This window comes from Pan troglodytes, chromosome 8, assembly GCF_028858775.2.
Source record: "Pan troglodytes isolate AG18354 chromosome 8, NHGRI_mPanTro3-v2.0_pri, whole genome shotgun sequence".
NCBI classification, from domain to species: Eukaryota; Metazoa; Chordata; class Mammalia; order Primates; family Hominidae; genus Pan; species Pan troglodytes.
In genome coordinates, this window is record NC_072406.2 from 91,915,012 (window position 1) to 91,936,208 (window position 21,197).

Sequence of the window (21,197 nt, forward strand, 5' to 3'; positions counted from 1 at the left end):
TCATCAGAGTAATTGTGTGTGGTTGCTGTATGGTAGAATTGGGTATAGGATTTTACTAGAGGCTCAGGTATTTAAATCTTAACCCAACATAGCATTAAGAGAGACTTTATATTTTAGAGATACATATGGATGTATTTTCGGGTGAATGACATGTCTGAGATTCACTTCAAAATAATGAGGGTGGGGTGTCAAGGAGATAAAATTGGCCAGGTATTGCTATATATTAAATTTCAGTGATAGGATCATCAGGCTAATTATACGCTTCCGTCTACTTTCCTGTATGGTTAAATGTAAACGGGGTGAATTCTGAAAACAAAAACGTCCTCAAAGCAAAAGAGCTATATTGGAAGAACTGTAGAAATGGCCCTAGGCACTTTTTTCCCTTTTGTTCACAGATTTGATATTTCATGAAATTCAGAAATAATTTGGAGCTTTTCAAACCTGGGATATGGAAGAAACTGACGCTCCTGTTCTCTGGGAAGGTGGGCTTGCAAAGTATGGGGATTCTGGATTTCTTTTTCTAGATGAGCCCTGGTTGAGAGAAGTCTCCGGTTAGTTCCAGCGGTGCCTTGTATCTTAATACGTTGTGTTTAATGAGTAATAACCTAAGTCAAAGGTGCCCCGATAATATACAGTGGGCCCAGAAGTCCACTGGGCTCATCACTATGTTTCAGAGGCAAGAATCTGCATCAAAGAGCCCTGGAAGCAATCATGGCTCAGCTGTGATGCCTTTAGAACATGAAGTCCTCCAAGAAGATGCCATAGGAATGGCCTCCATCCCAGGGCCTGGAGAGCAGCCAGAGACAAGGAGAGTAGCCCAGGAGGGCACTGGCAGTCAGTGCTACACTGTGGCCTGTCAGTCTCAGAGCCAGGATTTAAACACTGGTAGGCAGGCTCCAGAGGTCCTGCTCCTCACTGTGGGTCTATGGCCATACAAAGCAAGTTGGTTTGGTTGCTGTTTTTACTATAGGAACTGAGTGTTTATTGTAAAATCTTACATTTTTTACAAGTGTTACGTGTGCACATTTGCTTTTTAGAAATGTTGGGAAGTTTTTATATTGGGTCATGGCATTGGGAACAATATGCTGCTATGAACATAAGTGTACAAATTGCTGTTCAAGTCCATGCTTTCAATGATTGTGGGTATTTACCCAAAAGTGGAATTGCTGAATCATATAATAATATTTAATTTTTTGGGAAACCACCATAATGTTTTTTCTTTTCCTTTTTTTTTTTAGACAGAGTCTCACTCTGTCACCCAAGCTGGAGTGCAGTGGTGTGATCTTGGCTCAGTGCAACCTCTGCCTCCCAGGTTCAAGTGATTCTCCTGCCTTGGCCTCCTGAGTAGCTGGGATTACTGGTGCACACCACCATGCCCGGCTAATTTTGTATTTTTAGTAGAGATGGGGTTTTGCCATGTTGGCCAGGCTGGTCTCGAACTCCTGACCTTAGGTGATCCATCCACCTCAGCCTCCCAAAGTGCTGGGATTACAAGCATGAGCCACCACGCCTGGCCCACCATACTGTTTTTCATGTGGCCACACCATTTTACATTTCCAGTGTTCAGGGGCTCCAATTTCTTCACATCCTTGACAACTCTTACTGGGTTTTTGTTTTTGACAGTAGCCATCCTATCCTAATGGGGTGAGATGGGGGGTGAGATGATGTGTCACTGTGGATTTGATTTTTTTTTTCATTTCCCTAATGATTATTGATGGTGAACATTTTTAATGTGCTTAATGGCCATTCATATACCTTTTTGGGAGGGATATCTGTTCAAGTCCTTTGCCCATTTTAAAATCAGGTTTTTTTTCTTTGTTGTTGGGTTGTAGTTTCTTTTTTTTTTTTTTTTTAAGACGGAGTCTCACTCTGTTGACCAGGCTGGAGTTCAGTGGTGAGATCTCGTCTCACTGTAACCTCCCCCTCCTGGGTTGACGCCATTCTCCTGCCTCAACCTCCTGAGTAGCTGGGACTACAGGTGCCTGCCACCACGTCTGGCTAATTTTTTGTATTTTTTAGTAGAGACGGGGTTTCACCGTGTTAGCCAGGATCTCGATCTCCTGACCTCGTGATCCGCCCCCTTGGCCTCCCAAAGTGCTGGGATTACAGGCATCAGCCACCGCACCCGGCCCCAACTTGATTATTTTGCACGTGGATACCCAGTTTCCCCCAGCCCTGTTTGTTGAAAAGAATGTCCTTTCCCCAGTGAATTGTCTTGACCCCCTTGTGAATCATTTGACCATGTTTGTGAGGATTTATTTCTGAGCTCTCTAGTCTATCCCACCAGTCTATATGCCTGCCTTTGTGCTAGTACCAAACTATAATTGCAATGGTAACCTCAAGAAAATATCTACAGAATATATTTACACTTGTACATCCACTAGTACCACATTGTTTCATCATAGGTTTGTAGTAAGTTTTGGAATCAGGAGGTGTGAGACCTTCAACTCTGTTCTCCTTTTTAAAGATTGTTTTGTCTATTGTGGATACCTTGAGATTCCACATACATTTTAGGATGAAATTTCCTATTCTGTAAAGCATGTCTGGGATTTTAAAAATAGGAATTGCATTAAAGATGTAGATCACTTTGGGTAGTAGAGCCATCTTAACAATATTAGTTCTTCTAATCCAGGAACACAGGATAGCTTTGTATCTTAATTAAAAAAAATTTTTTATTTGAGACAGGGTCTCACTCTGTCAGCCAGGCTGGAGTGCAGTGGTGTGATCATGGCTCAATGTAGCCTTGACCTCCTGGGCTTGCTCAAATGATCCTCCCACCTCAGCCTCCCAAGCAGCTAGGTTAACAGGCATGTGCCACCAAGCCCAGCTAATTTTAAAAAATTTTCATTTTACCTCTTTTTTTTTTTGCCAGGGCCTTGCTCAGATGCCCAGGCTAGAGTGCAGTGGCACAATCATGACTTACTGCAGCCTTGAACTTCTATTTTTTTAGAGATGGGGTCTTGCTATGTTGCCTAAGCTGATCCTTGAACTCCTGGCCTCAAGCCGTCCTCCCATCTTAGCCTCCTGAGTCAATGGGATTACAGGCCTGAGTCACTACACTTGGCTAATCTCATTAGTAACTTTATTATTATGTACAGGTATGAGATTGGGCTCCACTTTAAAAAAATTTTATGAGATAGCCAATGATTGACCTTTTTTTTTCCCCCACTCTGGATATTACTAGTATTCTCCAATGCTTTTCTCTTTCTGTTTGTACATTTTTCAGGATCTCCCATTAACCAGTCATAATGAAGTAAGAACAAGAAGATGGGGAAGAGGAAGTGTAAAACTGTGGCATAAATTTACCAAGGATAAGCTGAGTGTACTTCAGCAGTCATTTGCACAGAATCCTTATCCTAATTTTACAACCAGGGAAAAACTGGCTGGACAGTCTCTTGTCCTGTGTTTGTAATTGATGTAAGTAAAATATTAAAAGCTTTGCATGGGTATGTCTTTTTATAGATAATGTGGAAAATGTAAAGAAGCATGAAAAAGTTTAATAGCATTTTATCACATAGCGCAAAGTGATTTTTTTAGGCTGGGCTCAGTGGCTCATGCCTGTAATCCCAGCACTTTGGGAAGCTGAGGCGGGCAGATCACTTGAGGCCAGGAGTTCGAGACCAGCCTGGCCAACATGGCAACACCCCGTCTCTACCAAAAATACAAAAATTAGCCAGGCAGGTTGGCACGTGCCTGTAGTCCCAGCTACTTGGGAGGCTGAGGCAGGAGCATCGCTTGAACCTCAGAGGCAGAGGTTGCACAGGGCCAAGATGGCACCACTACACTCCAGCCTGGGCAACAGTGAGATTCTCAAAAAAAAAAAAAAAAAAAAATTGATTTTTTTTTTTTGGTTGTTGTTCATCTCAATGTGGGTGTGAATATATTATATATGCATTTTATGGAAAATAGACTATTGTGAGGCAAATTTGGGAGCAGTGTTAAGAAGCTACTGTAGGCTGGCTGCGGTGGCTCATGCCTATAATCCCAGCACCTTGGGAGGCTGCGGTGAGCAGATCACCTGAGGTCAGGAGTTCAAGACCAGCCTGGCCAACATGGTGAAACCCTGTCTCTACCAAAAATATAAAAATTAGCCGGGCATGGTGGCATGCGCCTGTAATTACAGTTACTCAGGAGGCTGAGGTAGGAGAATTTCTTAAACTCAGGAGGTGGAGGTTGCAGTGAGCCAACATCGCGCCACTGCACTCCAGCCTGGACGACAGAGCGATACTCTGTTTCAAAAAAAAGAAAAAGCTATTATTGTAATTTTCCAGGATAGAGACAGTGATGGTTTTGACAAGGGTGCTGGCTGTGGAATTAGAGAACTGGGAAGACCTTTAATTTTTAAAGGTGGAGCGGCTTATAGTTTGCTGAGTTATTAGGGATGCCAGAGGTAAGGATAGCTCCAAAGTTTTGGCTTGACATGGAAGATTGGAGATGCCTTTAACTAACAGGGGAGCTTGGGAGAAGAGCACTTTTGTGTCAGACATTTGGAGTTTTACTTTGCACACGTTAAGTTTGGTGTGCCAATTAAACCTCTAAGAGTTTACTTACTCCAAGGAGTAAGTAAAAAGTTAGGCATGCAAGTCTGAAGTGCAGGAGGAAGAACTTGGCTTGATAGTGTCACGGGACTTGGCACAGAACCCCACAGCATCAGTAGTTGCTTCATAACCATTTATTGCACGAACCAATATTTTGTTTGGTGATTTTCTGATATGATCATTATAAATTGTTAAAGCACAACATCTTATTGTATTTGAATTTATATTATTTACACATACAATCTATTCTCTAATCCCCTGACAGGTTATATATACACATTTAAGGAGACTTTCATATTTCTCTTCTGTGATTATCCTTTGACTATTGAATATATTGGTTGCTTGACAGAAGGACAAAATTGTGTTAGTGAAAACAAAGAATATAAGCAACTTTGGAGAATAAAGGAAAAGTATAGGCAAATATTGTGTAATGAAATTTTTATAAAAGTTTCGTGAAGTAGGCCAGGCATGGTGGCTCATGCCTGTAATCCCAGCACTTTGGGAGGCCGAGGTGAGTGGATCACCTGAGGTTAGGAGTTCAAGACCAGCCTGGCCAACATGGCAAAAACCCATCTCTACAAAAATACAAAAATTAGCTGGGAGTGGTGGCAGACACCTGTAATCCAAGCTATTCAGGAGGCTGAGGCAGGAGAATCGCTTGAACCTTGGAGACAGGTTGCAGTGAGCTGAGATGATGCCACCGCACTCCAGCCTGGGTGACAGAGGGAGACTCCATCACAAAAAAAAAAAAAAAAAAAAGCTTCATGAAGTGAGAACGTTTCAAGGGAAATACAAACAAATGCTTTCCTGCAAATAAGTAGAAAATCCAAATAAAGTAAATAACCAGGATAGAAATGGAAGGACTGATCGATTTCTTTTTTTTTTTTTTTAAGTGACAGGGTCTCACTCCGTTGCCCAGGCTGGATTGCAGTGGCGCAATCATGGTTGACTGCAGCATCGACTCCCTGGGCTTAAGTGATCCCACCTCAGCCTCCTGAGTGGTTGGGACCACAGGACATGATGCCTGGTTAATTTTTTTTTTTTAATGTAGAGATGGGGTTTTGCCATATGGCCTAGCCTGGGCTCAAACTCCTGTGTTCAAGCAATCCTCCTGCCTCAGCCTCCCAAAGTGCTGGGATTACAGCATGAGCCATTGCGCCTGGGCTTGGTCAAACATTTAAATGAACGTTCTTATACTGTTCATTTATTTACATTTCTAACTTTGTGACAGTTGGGTTGCTCATGGTCAAAAGTGCTTTTTAATTATGTTTTATCCTTTCTACTTGTCAGAGGGATAGATTCCTAAAAGGAAGTTCATAGATAACGGCTAATCAAATTACACTGAATTGAACTGGCCTGCATGTGCTTAAAGAAAGTGCCCATGATGTGATCAGAAAGCAAGCATGTTTGAGGGGAGGGCCACAGGAGGCTCTGTCATGAGAGAGTGAGGTCTTGTCTTTTGGTTGGGTCCTCATGAGATCTACCTCCTAATGGCTCTATAATATCTGACTTATAGAGGTGCAAGTTGACTTATAAGGTGCAAGTTGACTCTTGCACCTTATCTTTTTGTAAAATATGTATAATTATGTTGTGATGGTGTTGTGAGAAGAAAATGAGTATATCTGGAGGTGCCAGGTTCATTGTGCATGGTCACAATTTTATTTATTTGTTTATTATTTATTTATTTTGAGATGGAGTCTCACTCTGTTGCCCAGGCTGGAGTGCAGTGGCACAATCTCAGCTTACTGCAGCTTCTGCCTCCTGCGTTCAAGGGATTCTCCTCCCTCAGCCTCCTGAGTAGCTGAGATTACAGGCATGTGCCATGATGCCCAGCTAATTTTTGTATTTTTAGTAGAGATGAGGTTTCCCCATGCTGGCTAGGCTGGTCTCGAACTCCTGATGTCAGGTGATCCACCCACCTCAGCCTCCCAAAGTGCTGGGATCACAGGCGTGAGCCACCGCGCCTGGCCCACAACTTTGTTTTAAACAGTCATTGTAGGTGTGGATCAGACATCTTTCTAGCTTTAAGCGCTATTAACCTAAAGCAATTCTGAACTTGCAGACAGAGGGGTTCCTGGAGGGATCAAATATTAAAAGGCCCCCAGACATCCTTACCTGCATGGTAGGGCTCTAGGTGCGGTACCACAACAGAGCTTATTAGGATGGAGAGTCTAAAACAGTGTTGATCATTTCTCCCTCCCCTAAACCCCTAGGGATTATGGTTGGCATGTGTAATTATCCTCTCTTTGTGGAGGAGGGGAAAAAATGAAGACTAGAGGTGTCAAATGGAATGCTTAGAGTCATGTGTAAGATGCCTTGCCAGGTTATTACAAACTCTTGCTTGTTTTTTTTTGTTTGGTTTTTTTTTTTTTTTTTTAGATAGAGTCTTGCTCTGTCACCCATGCCAGAGTGCAGTGGCACAATCTCATCTCACTGCAACCTCCCCCTCCTGGGTTCAAGCAATTCTCCTCCCTCAGCCACCCAAGTAGCTAGGATTGCAGGCACACACCACTATGCCCAGCTAATTTTTGTATTTTTTTTAGTAAAGACAGGGTTTCACCAGTTGGCCAGGCTGGTCTTGAACTCCCAACCTTGTGATGCACCTGCCTTGGCCTCCCAAAGAGCTGGGATTACAGGCATGAGCCACTGTGCCCAGCCAACTCTTGCTTGTTTTATGCATAGCCTTTGAATACAGTGAATTTAAGAGTATAATTTAGAGTATATTGAATCATAAGTTTATCCTGGTAGGTCAGCGTGAGTAAAATAAATAAGTTAGGGAAAGGCTGGAAGTCTGTTCTTTCCAAATGCGGAGGGTTGCAAACAGGTTGGTAGATTTTGAAAGGTCCAGGTTTGCATGTACAAAAGGGCCACTGCAACTATGAGGCAGTTGAAATTTTGGGATTGTGCACAATTTATAACCTCCATAAGGTGCAGCCCCACAAAGGATTGCCTTCATTCTTTGTGTCTTATTCAAGTCAGGAAACAAGTCAGTGATCATCCTGAGACTAAACTTAACTGTAAAATTCTACATTGTGGAAATGCATTGTACAATATGTCTTAACCAACAGATTGAATTAACAAACTGTTCTTTCTCTTTAGAACTGGTTTCAAAATAAAAGCCAGACCACCACTTAGAGAGAGACACAGAATGTTCACTGCCAGGGAACTGCATGATTCCTCTGCCAAAGGCCACCCATTTACAAGAATCCAGGAAAACCAGGTGGAATCTCCCAATGATGACCCTGAGCAGAACTTCTTGTACCCAGGAAGTTCTACTGGGTGGAACTGGCCACTCTTCCGCGGAGACACAGGGGACTCCCAATTAACATGATGGCTCAAATAACTGTAGCCTTATGGATTAAAAGGAAACTAAGCTGTGATTTGGAGTATCCAGGTGATACAGAAAATGGCCCTTGTCGATGTAGATCAGCATTATTTCCTTATCCTTCTGCATCTCCTCCTCAGTATTCTGAAAGGGACAAGCCTGAGATGGGGGAAAGCCAGCATGCAAGGCCCTCCCCTTTGTGCTGTGTTCATGGTGTGCAGGGAGAGAGGCAGCAGCAGGAGGAACAGAAAGGTTATTTTCTTTACTGACTCTTTCAAGGACATCAGCAGAATGGTTGGGAATGTCATCATGAGCAGCCTCAGCCTCAGAATTACCAGGAGAAGCTGGTCTTCCAGGATCAGGTTCTAATGTATATGAGTCACAGGATTTAGGGAAGCAGGCACTTTCCCTTCAGTCCCAGCAGCATGGTTGATGTTCCCAAGTAATGGAGAGTCCCTATGCTCTCAGTTGTGGCACACACCTTTGCAAATAGTGATCAGATCTCCACAAACGCCTCTTGGGTAAGATATGCAGCAACATAGCTGGCTGCAGAGCAACCCAGGTCCCAAATCCAGCAGCTCTGGGATGAGAAGTCTGCAAGTGTTTACTGCTGGGACCAGGACTGTGTTTCTAGGAAATGGTGCTAGGCTTCAGAGAGCATCATCCACAGGTCATCCCACAACCATCCACACAGAAGCCTGAGGAAAAGGGCTCTGCAGAGCTTGCACATAAAGATGCTGAACTCAGGAAGGCTCTGTGAGCTGCTGGTCTCTTCTGGTAGGGCAGCAGTGTCCTGAGAAGGTGGAGCTAGAGTATGGAGAACAAAACTAACAAGCACCAAGGCAGCAAGCAAGGCAACCCCCAAATGACAGCAGTTGCCAAATCCAAAGCAATCTGTGCTTCAGAAGACAGAGGCTCTGCACAGTCCCTGTCTCAGACATTGTCTCCTCCTTAGAAGATACCTAACAGCAGCACTGTGGGAGGCTGAGGTGGGTGGATCACCAGGTCAGGAGATCAAGACCATCCTTGATCTTTAGTAGAGACGGTGAAACAATGTCTCTACTAAAAAATACAAAAAAAAATTAGCTAGCCGTGGCGGCGGGCACCTGTAGTCCCAACTATTTGGGAGGCTGAGGCAGAAGAATGGCCTGAACCCGGGAGGCAGAGCTTGCAGTGAGCTGAGATTGCGCCACTGCACTCCAGCCTGGGCAACAGAGTGAGACTCCATTTCAAAAAAAAAAAAAAAAAAGATACCTAACAAGCGGTACAAGAATATGAAGGACCCCACTGCCCAGACTTTGTATGGAGGGGTGTCTAAGGTGGCTACAGCAAAGCTGTCATCTCTATCGACCGGGACAGCATCTCCAGCCATGATGTGTGGCCTGCTGGGACGGCAGCCATGTGTCCTTTCACAGACAGCCCACCAAAGCTCTGACTGTGAAGGACATCCCAACATCAGCGTAGCCTGCATACACTTAAGGCATAGAATCACCTGAGGCTTCTCTGTTGAAGATAGGGACTCCCGATGGAGTTGCAGCCCCAGCTTTGCACTGTAAAGAGCCCCAGGGGGCTTCTGTGCTGGAGCAGGTGTGCAGACCCCTCCTCACCCCCTTCACTGAGAGCTGCTGCCTAGAACCAGTGTTTTGACTGAGTCACCTCTGGACGTGGGCCCACAAGATCTGAGAGTGCCCAGACGAGCAGTTGAATGCCTTGTGTTGACCTGAGTGTTTGGAAAAAAGCCCCAAACTTTGAAACAATTTTCATAATTTTGAGCTTCAGGATGTGGAATCACTTCTCAAGTATTCTGGAGTTCTGTCCATCAGAGCGGGTCCTGCCAATGCTGCCCTGTGCAGCGCTTCAGGCTGCATCCCTCCCACTAGGGGGCGCCTTTCACATAGTGGTGCCTGCCTTCTAGAGGAGCAACATTTCCTGAACTGCAGGGTTCCCTCGGGGCTTTGTGTAAAACACATCCACTGCATAGAATTTGTGTTATTTCCATTTTGTTTTCTTGACAATATTTAATTAATTACAAAATGATGTGTGTTATGATAGTTTAAGCAATACAGAGAGTAACCAAACAAAAGCTTGGTCTTTTATTCTTGCACTCTGAATTTACAGTCCTGAAAACTCTAAACTCATATCGTATAATCTATATTGTAAAGACTTTGATAATCCCTTCCCTTGCCTTTCCTTTCCCCATTCCCCCTTCCCCTTCCTTCTTCTACATTGTATGATGTTTTTCATGTTTACATTCTAACCAATTGTGTCATGTGATACTAATTTGCAGAATAAAGCAGTTTTGCACATATTTCCAAGTCATATGACATGCAGACATACTTCATTTTGTAAATATCTTCCTTCTCTTACTATAAGATTGAGAATAGGTAAAGAGCAACTCTCCAATGCAGGTGATGAGTGTGATTTGCACTATCACTTTGGACAGCCAATTGGAATATTTATTGAAGTCATAGATGCCCAGCAATTCTGTTACTGGATGTGTCTCATAGACAAACTCTTGGACATTCTTATAGAACACTGAGCCCAAAGAAGACACATCATATAATGTGAGAAGCTAGGACAGCTTAAAAAAAAAAGGCCTAGATCTGTGTAATTGTGTGAGTGTTCTCGGACATACTGTTTGTAAAAAATCGAGTTATTGAGTAGTTTGATAATATGATAATCATGAAAATAAAGGATAAAGCAGCAAGTAATTATTATTCTTCGATATATACCTGCATTCACACATGGAAAAGATATAAAAAAATGAATGGGGTTTACATTCACTAAATTACTAAAGTTACATTTGGATAAGGAAGAAAAATGTTTTTTTCTTTAACGTTATGAAACATACCTTGTAAAATCAAAGGCACAGCACTTTAATTCAATGAATAAAAGAGACATCACAGATTTGTCCCTCACCAGTGAGGGGTGAGATATTCCAACCCTGCAAGCCGATGTACATGTTGAAACTATCTTCAAGAAAACAGAACCAGGGCTGGGCGCGGTGGCTCATGCCTGTAATCCTAGCACTTTGGGAGGCCGAGGTGGGTGGATCATGAAGCCAGGAGTTCAAGACAAGCCTAGCCAATATGCTGAAACCCCGTCTCTACTAAAAATACAAAAATTAGCCGGGTGTGGTGGCACGCGCCTATAGTCCCAGCTACTCAGGAGGCCTAGGCAGGAGAATTGCTTGAACCCAGGAGGCAGAGGTTGCAGTGAGCCGAGTGCACTGTACTCCAGCCTGGGCGACAGAGCGAAACTCCATCTCAAAAAATAATAATAATAATAATAACAATAAAATAAAAATAAAATAGATAAACTACATTTCTCTCAAAGTCAGCAGCTTGATCTATGTCCAGGAATGACTGAGCATAGCTTGGAGGTTAGAAACAAGATGGAGTCAATTCTGTCAGACTCAAATTACTGTCATAATTTTGCAAAGATGGTTTCAGAAGGTGGCCCTGTCTTTGGAGCCAAGAATGGGGAGTTAGTGCCTAGAGGCAGAATTGAGATTGGCTTGTCATTACTCGAGACTGTATTTTAGGCTCTAGAGAGAAAGGTCTGAGCCTGGTTCTGGTGGGAATGTTGGGCCTCATTCCCCGGCAGGGGCAATTGGAACTCTGAGCAAGCTGGGAGTGTGAAATGAAGCTCTAAAGATGTCCAGAGGAGATGGACGTCTTCTGGCTGAAAGAGACACTCAGATGAAGATGATGGGAGCCAAGGGGCCATGGTGGGGTGAGAGAAGAGCAGTCATGCATTCCTCTTCCGAGGAGAGGGCAGCTCTAGACAAACATGCTGTTTGCACCTCTGAGCTAAGATGGCTTCTGAAACCAGAGCCGAGACACGTGGCTGGAAATCTCCTGCCAGCTGCCTGAAAGGGGCACCCTACAGAGACCACTGGCTTTGGGCTTAGAAACTACCCAACTGAGACACAGTTATTTTCAACCAGTGAGGTCTGAACCAGTTTCAATCCTCATTTGCATGTACAGACCATATTGACGTCTAGGGCAGGACCTTTCCCTATTTAAGCCAGGACCTCTTTTTGTTCTTTGGAGCTCAATTTTTGTCTTACACTGGAGCCTGTGTCTCCCCGATCCGTAGATTTTGCATTTATTTATTGTTATAGACAATAAAGCCTTTAGGCCGGGTGCAGTAGGTCATGCCTGTAATCCCAGCACTTTGGAAGGTTGAGGTGGGCAGATCACTTGAGCTCGGGAATTTGAGACCAGTCTGGACAACATAGTGAAATCCCATCTGTACAAAAAATACAAAAATTAGCATGGTGCGGTGGTCTGAGCCTATAATCTCAGCTGCTCAGGAGGCCAAGGCTGGAGAATTGCTTGTGCCCAGGAAGCAGAGGTTGCAGTGAACCAAGAACGTGCCACTGCACTCCAGCCTGGGTAACAGTGTGAGACCTGGTCTCAAAAAAAAAAAAAAAAAAAAAGATTTTTTTCTTTTTCTTTCACACACCTCATGGTCTCTTGCTAACAGGAGTTGATAATTTGTGTTTGGTTGCAGACAAAGGACTTTGTACCCCACACAGAGTCTCCAGGGCTCACAGTGTAGTCCCTCCACTCTCCAACCAGCTCCAGCTGGAAGCCAAGGTTGGAGAGAAGTAGAAGGGTGGCAGGTGGCAGTCCAGGTGCAGTGGGGAGCCTGCTGTGGGGATTTGGATAGTTTGGATAGTCCCTGGTCATCTCATGGTGTCTCCTTAAAGGAACTAACCTGTCCTTCTGCAGCCTCCCCTGTCCAGGTGAAGTACAGGTATGGAGAGCTTTCAGGTAAATAAAGTATTCACTCTCTTGAAAAGTGGGTTATAGTTCTTAGCTCAGATATGATGTGGCCAAAAGAAATTCCTATAGGAAATTTCACTGGTGTTTCTATCAACTTACAGTGCTCCATCTGGATCTTAGATCTTCTGTCACTTCATGCCCTTGGTAGCCCATCATAATAGTTGAAATGTCAGCTGTAGATGTGTTGATATCCTCAAGAATAGGAGAAGCCACTTTGGGAGGCTGAGGTGGGCAGATCATTTGAGGTCAGGAGTATGAGACCAGCCTGACCAACATGGTGAAACCCCGTCTCTAATAAAAATATCAAAAAATTAGCCAGGCATGGTGGCCTGTGTTCCTGTAATCCCAGGAACTTGGGAGGCTGAGGCAGGAGAATCTCTTGAACCTTGGAAGTGGAGGTTGCGGTGAGCCGAGGTCATGCCACTGCACTTCAGCCTGGGCAACAGAGCAAGTCTCTGTCTCAAAAAAAAAAAAAAAAGAATAGGAGAAGCTGATTCTGATGGAGGAGTATCTGCCTATTTGCATGCCCATTCTATAATTTTTTAAAAAGTCAAGTTGAGTTTTATAAATACCTAGACTGATAGGTGGAAGAAAAATAAACAATTATGGTTTCCACAAAAGTTTATTTCTTTGTGCTTTCTATCCCATAATCAAAATCTAATTGCAAAATCAAATACTTTATTCACTGAAAAGATTAAGTAAAATTGAGAAATTCTTATGGAAGTGTAATTGAAAAAAATGGTCCTATGATTTGTTTGTCCTCTCTGAAATTCCTGCTGAAACGTAATCTGCGAAGTAACAGGATTAAAACTTGGGTCCTTTAAGAGATAGTTGGAACATGAAGTCTCTGCTTTCTTGAATGGATTAATGCAATCCTGAATGAGTGGGTTAATGGGTGAGTAGGAATAATGGGGAGTGAATTATCATGAGAGAGGGTCTGTTATAAAAGCCTGTTTGCCTCTCTCCTGCGGCTTCTCTCCATGTGATGCTGTCCACCATGTTATGATGCAGGATGAGGCCCTTACCAGAAGCCAACCAGCTGCGGCCCAGGGACTGTGGACTTCCCAGACTCCAGCACTGTAAGAAATAAATTTCATTACATGGATGTATTACATGATGAAAAAAAAAAAAATACCAGGCCCAGTAGCTCATGCCTGTAATCACTGCAGCCCTGACTCTCAGCCTCAAGTGATCTTCTCACTCCAGCCTCCTGAGTAGCTGGGACTATAGGTGCGCACCACCACACCAGCTAGTTGTTTTATTTTTTGTAGAGACAGGGTCTTGCTGTATTGCCAGGGCTGGTCTCAAACTCCTGGGCTCAAGTGATCCTCCTGCTTCGACCTCCCAAAGTGCTGGGATTATAGGTATGAGGCACCATGCCCCACCAGATAAACTTTAAGTAGTGATTTGGCATATAATAGGGACATTCCCTTGATTCTAAAAGGACATCTGAACCCATTGGGAAACATCTTTCTTTCATCTGGATCATCGTGTTTCTTCTCTGAAGAACAGCTGGTGCTTTGGTCTCTACCCTTGGGTGTAGGCCTAGTGATGTAAAGTAACCTTGAGATATCCCTTTTTCTTGGTTTTATGTTGTGTTCTTGTTGTTGTTTTATTTATTTTTATTTTTTCTTTTCTTTATTTCTTTTAATAATAGAAATGTGTTCAGATAGAAATTCACAGTTACTGCTTTAAGAATACCAGCCCTGTCAGTGCCAGTGGGAAATCTGGTTCTGTTTTCTCTTCTCTTTTTTTTCTGAGATGGAGTCTCGCTCTGTCTCCAAGGCTGGAGTGCAGTGGCAGGATTTCAGCTCACTGCAACCTCCAGCTCCCGGGTTCAAGCAATTCTCCTGCCTCAGCCTCTGGAGTAGCTGGGATTATAGGCACCCACCACCACGCCCAGCTAATTTTTGTATTTTTATTAGAGATGGGGTTTCACCATGCTGGCCAGGCTGGTATGGAACTCCTGACCTCAGATGATTTACCTGCCTCAGCCTCCCAAAGTGCTGGCATTACAGGCATGGGCCACCACGCCCAGTCCTGGTTCTGTGGTTCTGTTTTCTTGAAGATAGTTTCAACATCTCCATCTGCTTGCAGGGTTGGAATATCTCACGCCTCACTGGCGAGGGACAAATCTGTGATGTCCCTCTTACTCATTGAAACAAAGTGCTGTTCCTTACAATGACCCTGAGACGATTGATTGATCTTCACTTTTGATTGAAAAGTACTTTAGGACATGGAAAAGTAAATCCAAAGAGGCTTTTCTTTTACCTTTTGTGCTTTTCTCTAAAAGTACAAATAATCTACCACTACTCAAGGATGAAGAAATATTTGGGTCACTCTACCTTTTCTTCCACATGTAGAAAACATTGGGACTTTATTTCTTTATATATATACATATATATATATATATAATTATTATTATTATTTCCTGAGATGGGGTCTCGCTCTGTCTCCCAGGCTGGAGTGCAGTGGCAAGATTTTGGCTGACTGCAAACTCCACCTCCGGCATTCAAGCGATTCTCTTGCCTCAGCCTCCCGAGTAGATGGGATTACATATATAAAATATTTATATTATATATTTTATATATATATGTAGAACCCCTAGGTTAAAACAATCTGCTGCCTTGGCCTCCTAAAATCTTGCAATCACAGGCTGAGCTACTGCGCCCAGCCTGCGTCTTTATTTAGTTCAATTGTGTTTCCCTCTGTTTCTGTACATCACGTGACCACCTGAGCAAACATCTTCCCATGATCTTCGATGTGATAATGAATCTTGTCTTATTGGTGTACCTCTTTAGGCTTTGAGCCTGAGAGAATGACAAGCGTCCTTGAATATTTCATTTAGAAAATAAATTTTGTGCTCTTCCAATGTTCCAGAAATTTTACTTCTGTTGAAAAAAAGGCCATAAGATGCAATTATAACAAATGTATTTCTGGGAATGTAGAGAAATACTTTTAAAAGACTCAGTTCTAGATCCGGCACGTCATTGAAGTCTTCGTTGCCTGACCGCTTTTTAGGAGACTGGAGTCGAAGGCCGTGAGTCAGCCATGATGGCAGCTGAAGAAATTAATGACTCTCCAGTAGAAATTCACGATTATTTGTCAGCATTTGCGAATTCCATTGATGCTGCGGATGAGATGCTGAAGAACATGATGTCTGTTTCTAGAAATGAGTTGTTGCAGAAGTTGGACCCACTTGAACAAGCAAAAGTGGATTTGGTTTCTGCATACACATTAAATTCAATGTTTTGGGTTTATTTGGCAACCCAAGGAGTGAATCCTAAGGAACATCCAGTAAAGCAGGAATTGGAAAGAATCAGAGTATATATGAACAGAGTCAAGGAATTAACAGACAAGAAAAAGGCTGGCAAGCTGGACAGAGGTGCAGCTTCAAGATTTGTAAGAAATGCCCTCTGGGAACCAAAACCGAAAAATGCATCCAAAGTTGCCCATAAAGGAAAAAGTAAAAGTTAACTTTTTGATTTTGATGTACACATATTCAAAAAGTACATCTTTTTTTCCCACAAAATAATTCTGTGGCAGTGCAAGGTTTAAAAGTATTCCTTGTTGAATTAATATGTAAATTTACAGTAAATTTGTAAAGCTCAATACTTTCCTCTCCAAAGGTCGTTATCTTTATTGATTTGCACTATGAGGATTTTAACATTGTGATATATTTTATATTTACAATTTACCATCTCTACTGAAGAGACTCTTATTTCTTTATATAGGTCAGTCTTGCAAGTACCATTTTCTTAGCAACTGTGAAATTTAAGTGAAATATTCTTTGTAAATATTTGTACTATTTTCAATGAAATAACACACTTATACCATCCACAGACACATATAAAATACTCAGTAAAGGCCATTTAATGTAGCTGATTGGATGTAGCTCCAGATACAATTAGTCACTTCCCCAATTCACTGTCTATTTCTTCTTTCTCTTAATTATTTTGAGCTTACCAATTGTAGCAAAAGCACACATTATTTTTCCTCTGTAGTAGTGTAGACAACTGAAATGATCTCTTGGTAGAAGTTTTAATCCAGTGATTGCTTTATTTTATTTTATTTTTTATTTTAGATTTGAAGTTTCATGTGCAGGTTAGTTACATGGATATATTTGCACATACTGCAAATCAATTGTCCTGAGGTTTGGGCTTTTATTGATCCTGTCACTCAAAAAGTGAACCTAGTATTCTATAGATAGTTTTTCAACCCTTCCCCCCTCCCTTCCTCCTCCTCTTTTGGAGTACCCAGTGTCTTTTGTTCTCATCTTTATGTCTGTGTGTACCCAGGGTTTAACTCCGAGTTACAAGGGAAAACATGCAATACTAGGTTTTCTGTTTCTGCATTAATTTTCTTAGAATAATGGTTTCTAGCTGCATCCATGTTGCTGCAAAGTCTGTGATTTCATTCTTTTTATGGCTGTGTAGTATTCCATGGTGTGTATGTACCACATTTTCTTTATCCAGTACACCACTGATGGGCACCTAGGTTGGTTTCATGTCTTTACTCTTGTGAATAGTGCTGTGATAAGCATACGAATGCAGGTGTCTTTTTGGTGGAATGATTTATTTTCCTTTAGGCATCTATCTAGTAGTGGGATTGCTGGGTTGAATGGTGATTCTATTTTTAGTTTTCTTGTTTGTTTGTTTGCTTACAACCGAGTTTCACTCTTGTCGTCCATGCTGGAGTGCAATGGCGTGATCTTGGCTCACTGCAACCTCCGCCTCCTGGGTTCAAGCAGTTCTCCTGCCTCAGCCTTTGGAGTAGCTGGGATTACAGGCATGCACCACCATGCCCAGCTAATTTTGTATTTTTAGTAGAGTTGGGATTTCTCCATGTTGGTCAGGCTGATCTCAAACTCCTGACCTGAGGTGATCTGCCTGCCTCTCCCTACCAAAGTGCTGGGATTGCAGGGATGAGCCACCACGCCTGGCCAGAGCAGCCTCTTTCATCACATGTATAATGGGTCCCAAGTGGAAGTGCCCCTGCCTCATCTGCAACAGTGCACTGGGGAGGGGAGATGAGAGGCAAGAGATGACACTCTCTCCATGTCCATTCACAGGCTCTTATGGTGACCCCTTCAGTGACTAGTGCTGTGGCCATGTTTCTTTTGTTCCAAAGGGGGCTTTGGTGGGCTGCACTCCCCCAACCTTGAGTGGACTGCACAGAGGGTTATGACACCAAGAGATCCGCAACTCCTCTGTGACCTCTCTCTGGTCCCCTGTGGTTGCTGGAGTCAAGTGGGTTGTGGGGTATGTCTGTGGGCAGTTAGGCAATGCAGTGGCACCAGTGGTGTACAACTGTTATGGTACCTGTGACCTGGGGTTTTCAGCCCTGCAAGTGACTATGAGGGCTGCCCAGCTCATGCTCTTCTGACCTGGTGAGTCTCCCTCTGGCATCCACACTGACAGCAGGCCCAACTGGCTAGGCTTGTTCTCAGCTGTCTGCATCCAGGTTGGTGAGCTGTTCCAGGCATTCTCAGCCATGACACCCCATGGGGGAGAAGCCTTGGCTATCAGGCCATGCCCTTCCCAGTCCAGTCTTGCAAAGGGAGGGGCACCCAGCTCCCATGCTGGCACATGGACCCGCACAGCACTCTTCTCTGTGCAGTGCAGCGGAGGTGTGCTGTGGGTATCCTTCTGTGAGACTGGCCAGGTGGGCAGTCTTGGGAGGGGCTGGGAGGTAGTGGGAGTGAGGTGGTAGGGGGAGTGTGGTCCAGGTGCACCTCGGTCCCACGCTCAGTGCAAGACGAAGTGTCTTCGGAAATCAGCGTTTATGGTTGTATTTTGCTACCACGGCACAGCTCAGTGAAGCCTTCTGTGCTTTGCTCAGGTTCAAGCTGTGCCTCTGCTTGTTCTCCAGGCGGCTCTCCCTGGAAGTCAAAATGTCTATGGGGATCGTGGGAACTCCTGTAGCTAGGATCACATGGGTCCATGGAGGGAATGTGATGTCTGAAGTTCCTTCATCACCACCTCCTTAGATCTGGTCCAGGTCCGGGGACTGGTCCTGGCACCTGGCAACTCCAAGTAGGCTGTGAGCTTCCTCCCTCTAAAACCATGGTGTATGTGTGGCCTCTCCATTGACCCTCAGGGTTTTCTGAAGAGCTGTTTGAATTGTGAAGGCTTACTCAATACTTTGGTTCCTCGTCATGGAAGTACCCTCCAGTGGCTTGTAGATGTCCACATTGCACCTTTTTGCTTTAAAGCAATGGTGTGATGGCCATAACCCAGGTTTGAGTATATATATAGTTGTTGTTAGGATGTGGGCCTCTATGCTTTTATTTCCTTATTTAAAATGAGAAAAGATATCTGTATATCTGTAGGTTTTACCTTACAGTGACGTATTCTTTCTTTCTTTCTTTTTTTTTTTTTTTTTGAGATGGAGTCTTGCTCTGTTGCCCAGGCTGGAGTGCAGTGGCGTGATCTTGGCTTACTGTAAGCTCTCCCTCCCGGGTTCATTCCATTCTCCTACCTCAGCCTCCCTAGTAGCTGCTACTACAGGCGCCCACCACCAGACCCGGCTAATTTTTTTGTATTTTTAGTTGAGACTGGATTTCACCGCATTTGCCAGGATGGTCTCTATCTCCTGACCTCGTGTTCCGCCCGCCTCGGCCTCCAAAAGTGCTGAGATTACAGGCGTGAGCCACCGCGCCAGGCCAGTGATGTATTCTTTCTGTTCCATTTCCTTCGCCCTCTTAAGCAAAATATTTCTTTCTGAACTCATTTCTTTCTTCATATACCCTATGTATAATGTATATCCTATGTATAATATGTACCGTATGTACAATATATACCTTATGTACAGTACCAGCTAAGAGCAGATGAGTCATTATCGTGATATTCTGCTTTCATTATTTTCCTCACTTCTGCCTTCCAGGTATTCACAACTGACATAGACTTACCAAAAATTTACAGTGGCATAAGATGGGCTGCCAGCTTTCTTTTTTCTTTCTTTCTTTCTTTCTTTTTTTTTTTGAGACGGAGTCTCTGTTGTCCAGCCTGGAGTGCAGTAGTGCTACCTTGGCTCACTGCAACCTCCACCTCCCAGGTTCAAGCAGTTCTCCGCCTCAGCCTCCTGAGTAGTTGGAACTGCAGGCATGTGCCACCATGCTAGGCTACTTTTTGTATTTTTAGTAGAAATGGGATTTCATCATGTTGGCTAGGCTGGTCTCAAACTCCTGACCTCGTGATCTGCCCACCTCGGCCTCCCAAACTGTTGGAATTACAGGCATAAGCCACCGTGCCCAGCCCATCTGCCATCTTTCTAGGATTCGAAAAAGTTTTGTATCACCCATGGCCTATCTCCAGAGACAAATCTACCCATATAAGTTTTCCTATTATGTCATTTTACCAAAATAAACAATGGGATGATTGTATCCATCAGAGTATCAACCAAGAAAGGGAACTAGTATATATTTAGAGATTTGTTGCAAGGAACTGGCTTATGTGATTGTGGAGGATCACTTGAGAAAGTCCAAAGTCCATAGGAAAGGTTGGGCAAGAGCTGATCCTGTTGTTCATAGGCAGAATTTTTTTTATGGAAGACTCAGTTCTGCTTTGAAGGCCTTTTTTCCAACTGATTAATTCAATAATCAAGACCACTTATTTAAAGTCAACTGGGCCAGGCGTGGTGGCTCATACCTGTAATCCCAGCACTTTGGGAGGCTGAGGCGGGCAGATCTCCTGAGGTCAGGAGTTTGAGAGCAGCCTGGCCAACATGGCAAAACCCCGTCTCTACTAAATACAAAAATTAGCCAGGCATGTTGGCACGTGCCTGTAATTCCAGCTACAAAGGAGGTGGAGGTTGCAGGGAGCCGAGATCATGCCACTGTGCTCCAGCGTGGGCAACAGAGTGAGACTGTCCAAAAAAAAAAAAAGTCATCTGCTTTAGGTAGGATGCTGAGGAACATGACAAAACCAGTGAATCCATGAGCATGGGCCCATTGCTATATCTCACTTGCTAGGAAGTGAGCTGCTTGGTTGGAAGCAATGTTGTATGGAGTACCATGACAGCAGATAAGGCATTCTGTCAGTTTGCAGATAATTCTTTTGGCTGAAGGATTGGGTGCAGGGAAGGCAAAAGCATATGCAGCATGTCTATTCCAGTAAGAACAAACTTCATTCCTTCTACAATGGTAGTGGTCTAATGTAATTATTTTTCCTCTAGGTATAGCTTATCACCCTGGGTGATGGTGCCATATTGGGGACTCAGTGTTAGCCTCTGATGCTTTCTGTAGGTTTGATTAGGAGTGTCCAATGGTGATAAATTGCCACATTTAGTGATGAACCCAGTGCCCTCTCTATTACTGGAACTGGTCATTAGTGCTTTTAAAGTTTTTTTTTTTTTTTGAGATGGAGTCTTGCTGTCACCCATGCTGGAGTGCAGTGGAGTGATCTTGGCTCACTGCAACCTCTGCCTCCCGGCTCAAGCGATTCTTCTGCCTCAGCCTCCTGAGTAGCTGGGATTACAGGTGCCCACACCACGCCTGGCTAATTTTTGTGTTTTTAGTAGAGACGGGGGTTTCACCATGTT

At 43.6% G+C, this 21,197-nt stretch overlaps 1 protein-coding gene and 1 long non-coding RNA gene across 4 annotated transcripts in view; both read left to right on the forward strand.

Annotated features, from left to right (window-relative positions):
• The window catches only part of LOC129136126 (uncharacterized), a 32,342-nt gene extending 21,768 nt beyond the window's left edge, over nt 1-10,574 (forward strand). Inside the window, exons 3-6 of one of the 3 annotated variants that reach the window (XR_010146942.1) lie at nt 396-482; nt 675-885; nt 3,227-3,417; nt 7,638-10,574. This is a non-coding gene — a long non-coding RNA (uncharacterized LOC129136126). The remainder of the gene's footprint in view (nt 1-395; nt 483-674; nt 886-3,226; nt 3,418-7,637) is intronic. The other 2 variants (XR_008537424.2, XR_008537425.2) reach the window with 2 other exon arrangements.
• Nucleotides 10,575-15,502: 4,928 nt separating this feature from the next.
• Nucleotides 15,503-16,168, forward strand: LOC450550 (nuclear nucleic acid-binding protein C1D-like). The gene has a single exon (XM_054660600.2). The coding sequence runs from the start codon at nt 15,708-15,710 to the stop codon at nt 16,131-16,133; it is 426 nt and encodes a 141-aa protein (XP_054516575.1). The 5' UTR covers nt 15,503-15,707; the 3' UTR covers nt 16,134-16,168.
• The last annotated feature ends 5,029 nt before the right edge of the window (nt 16,169-21,197 follow it).

What these genes read in the sequence shown, in the direction of transcription:
- LOC450550 (XM_054660600.2), top strand. Translation starts at nt 15,708, where the DNA reads ATGATGGCAGCTGAAGAAATTAATGACTCTCCAGTAGAAATTCACGAT.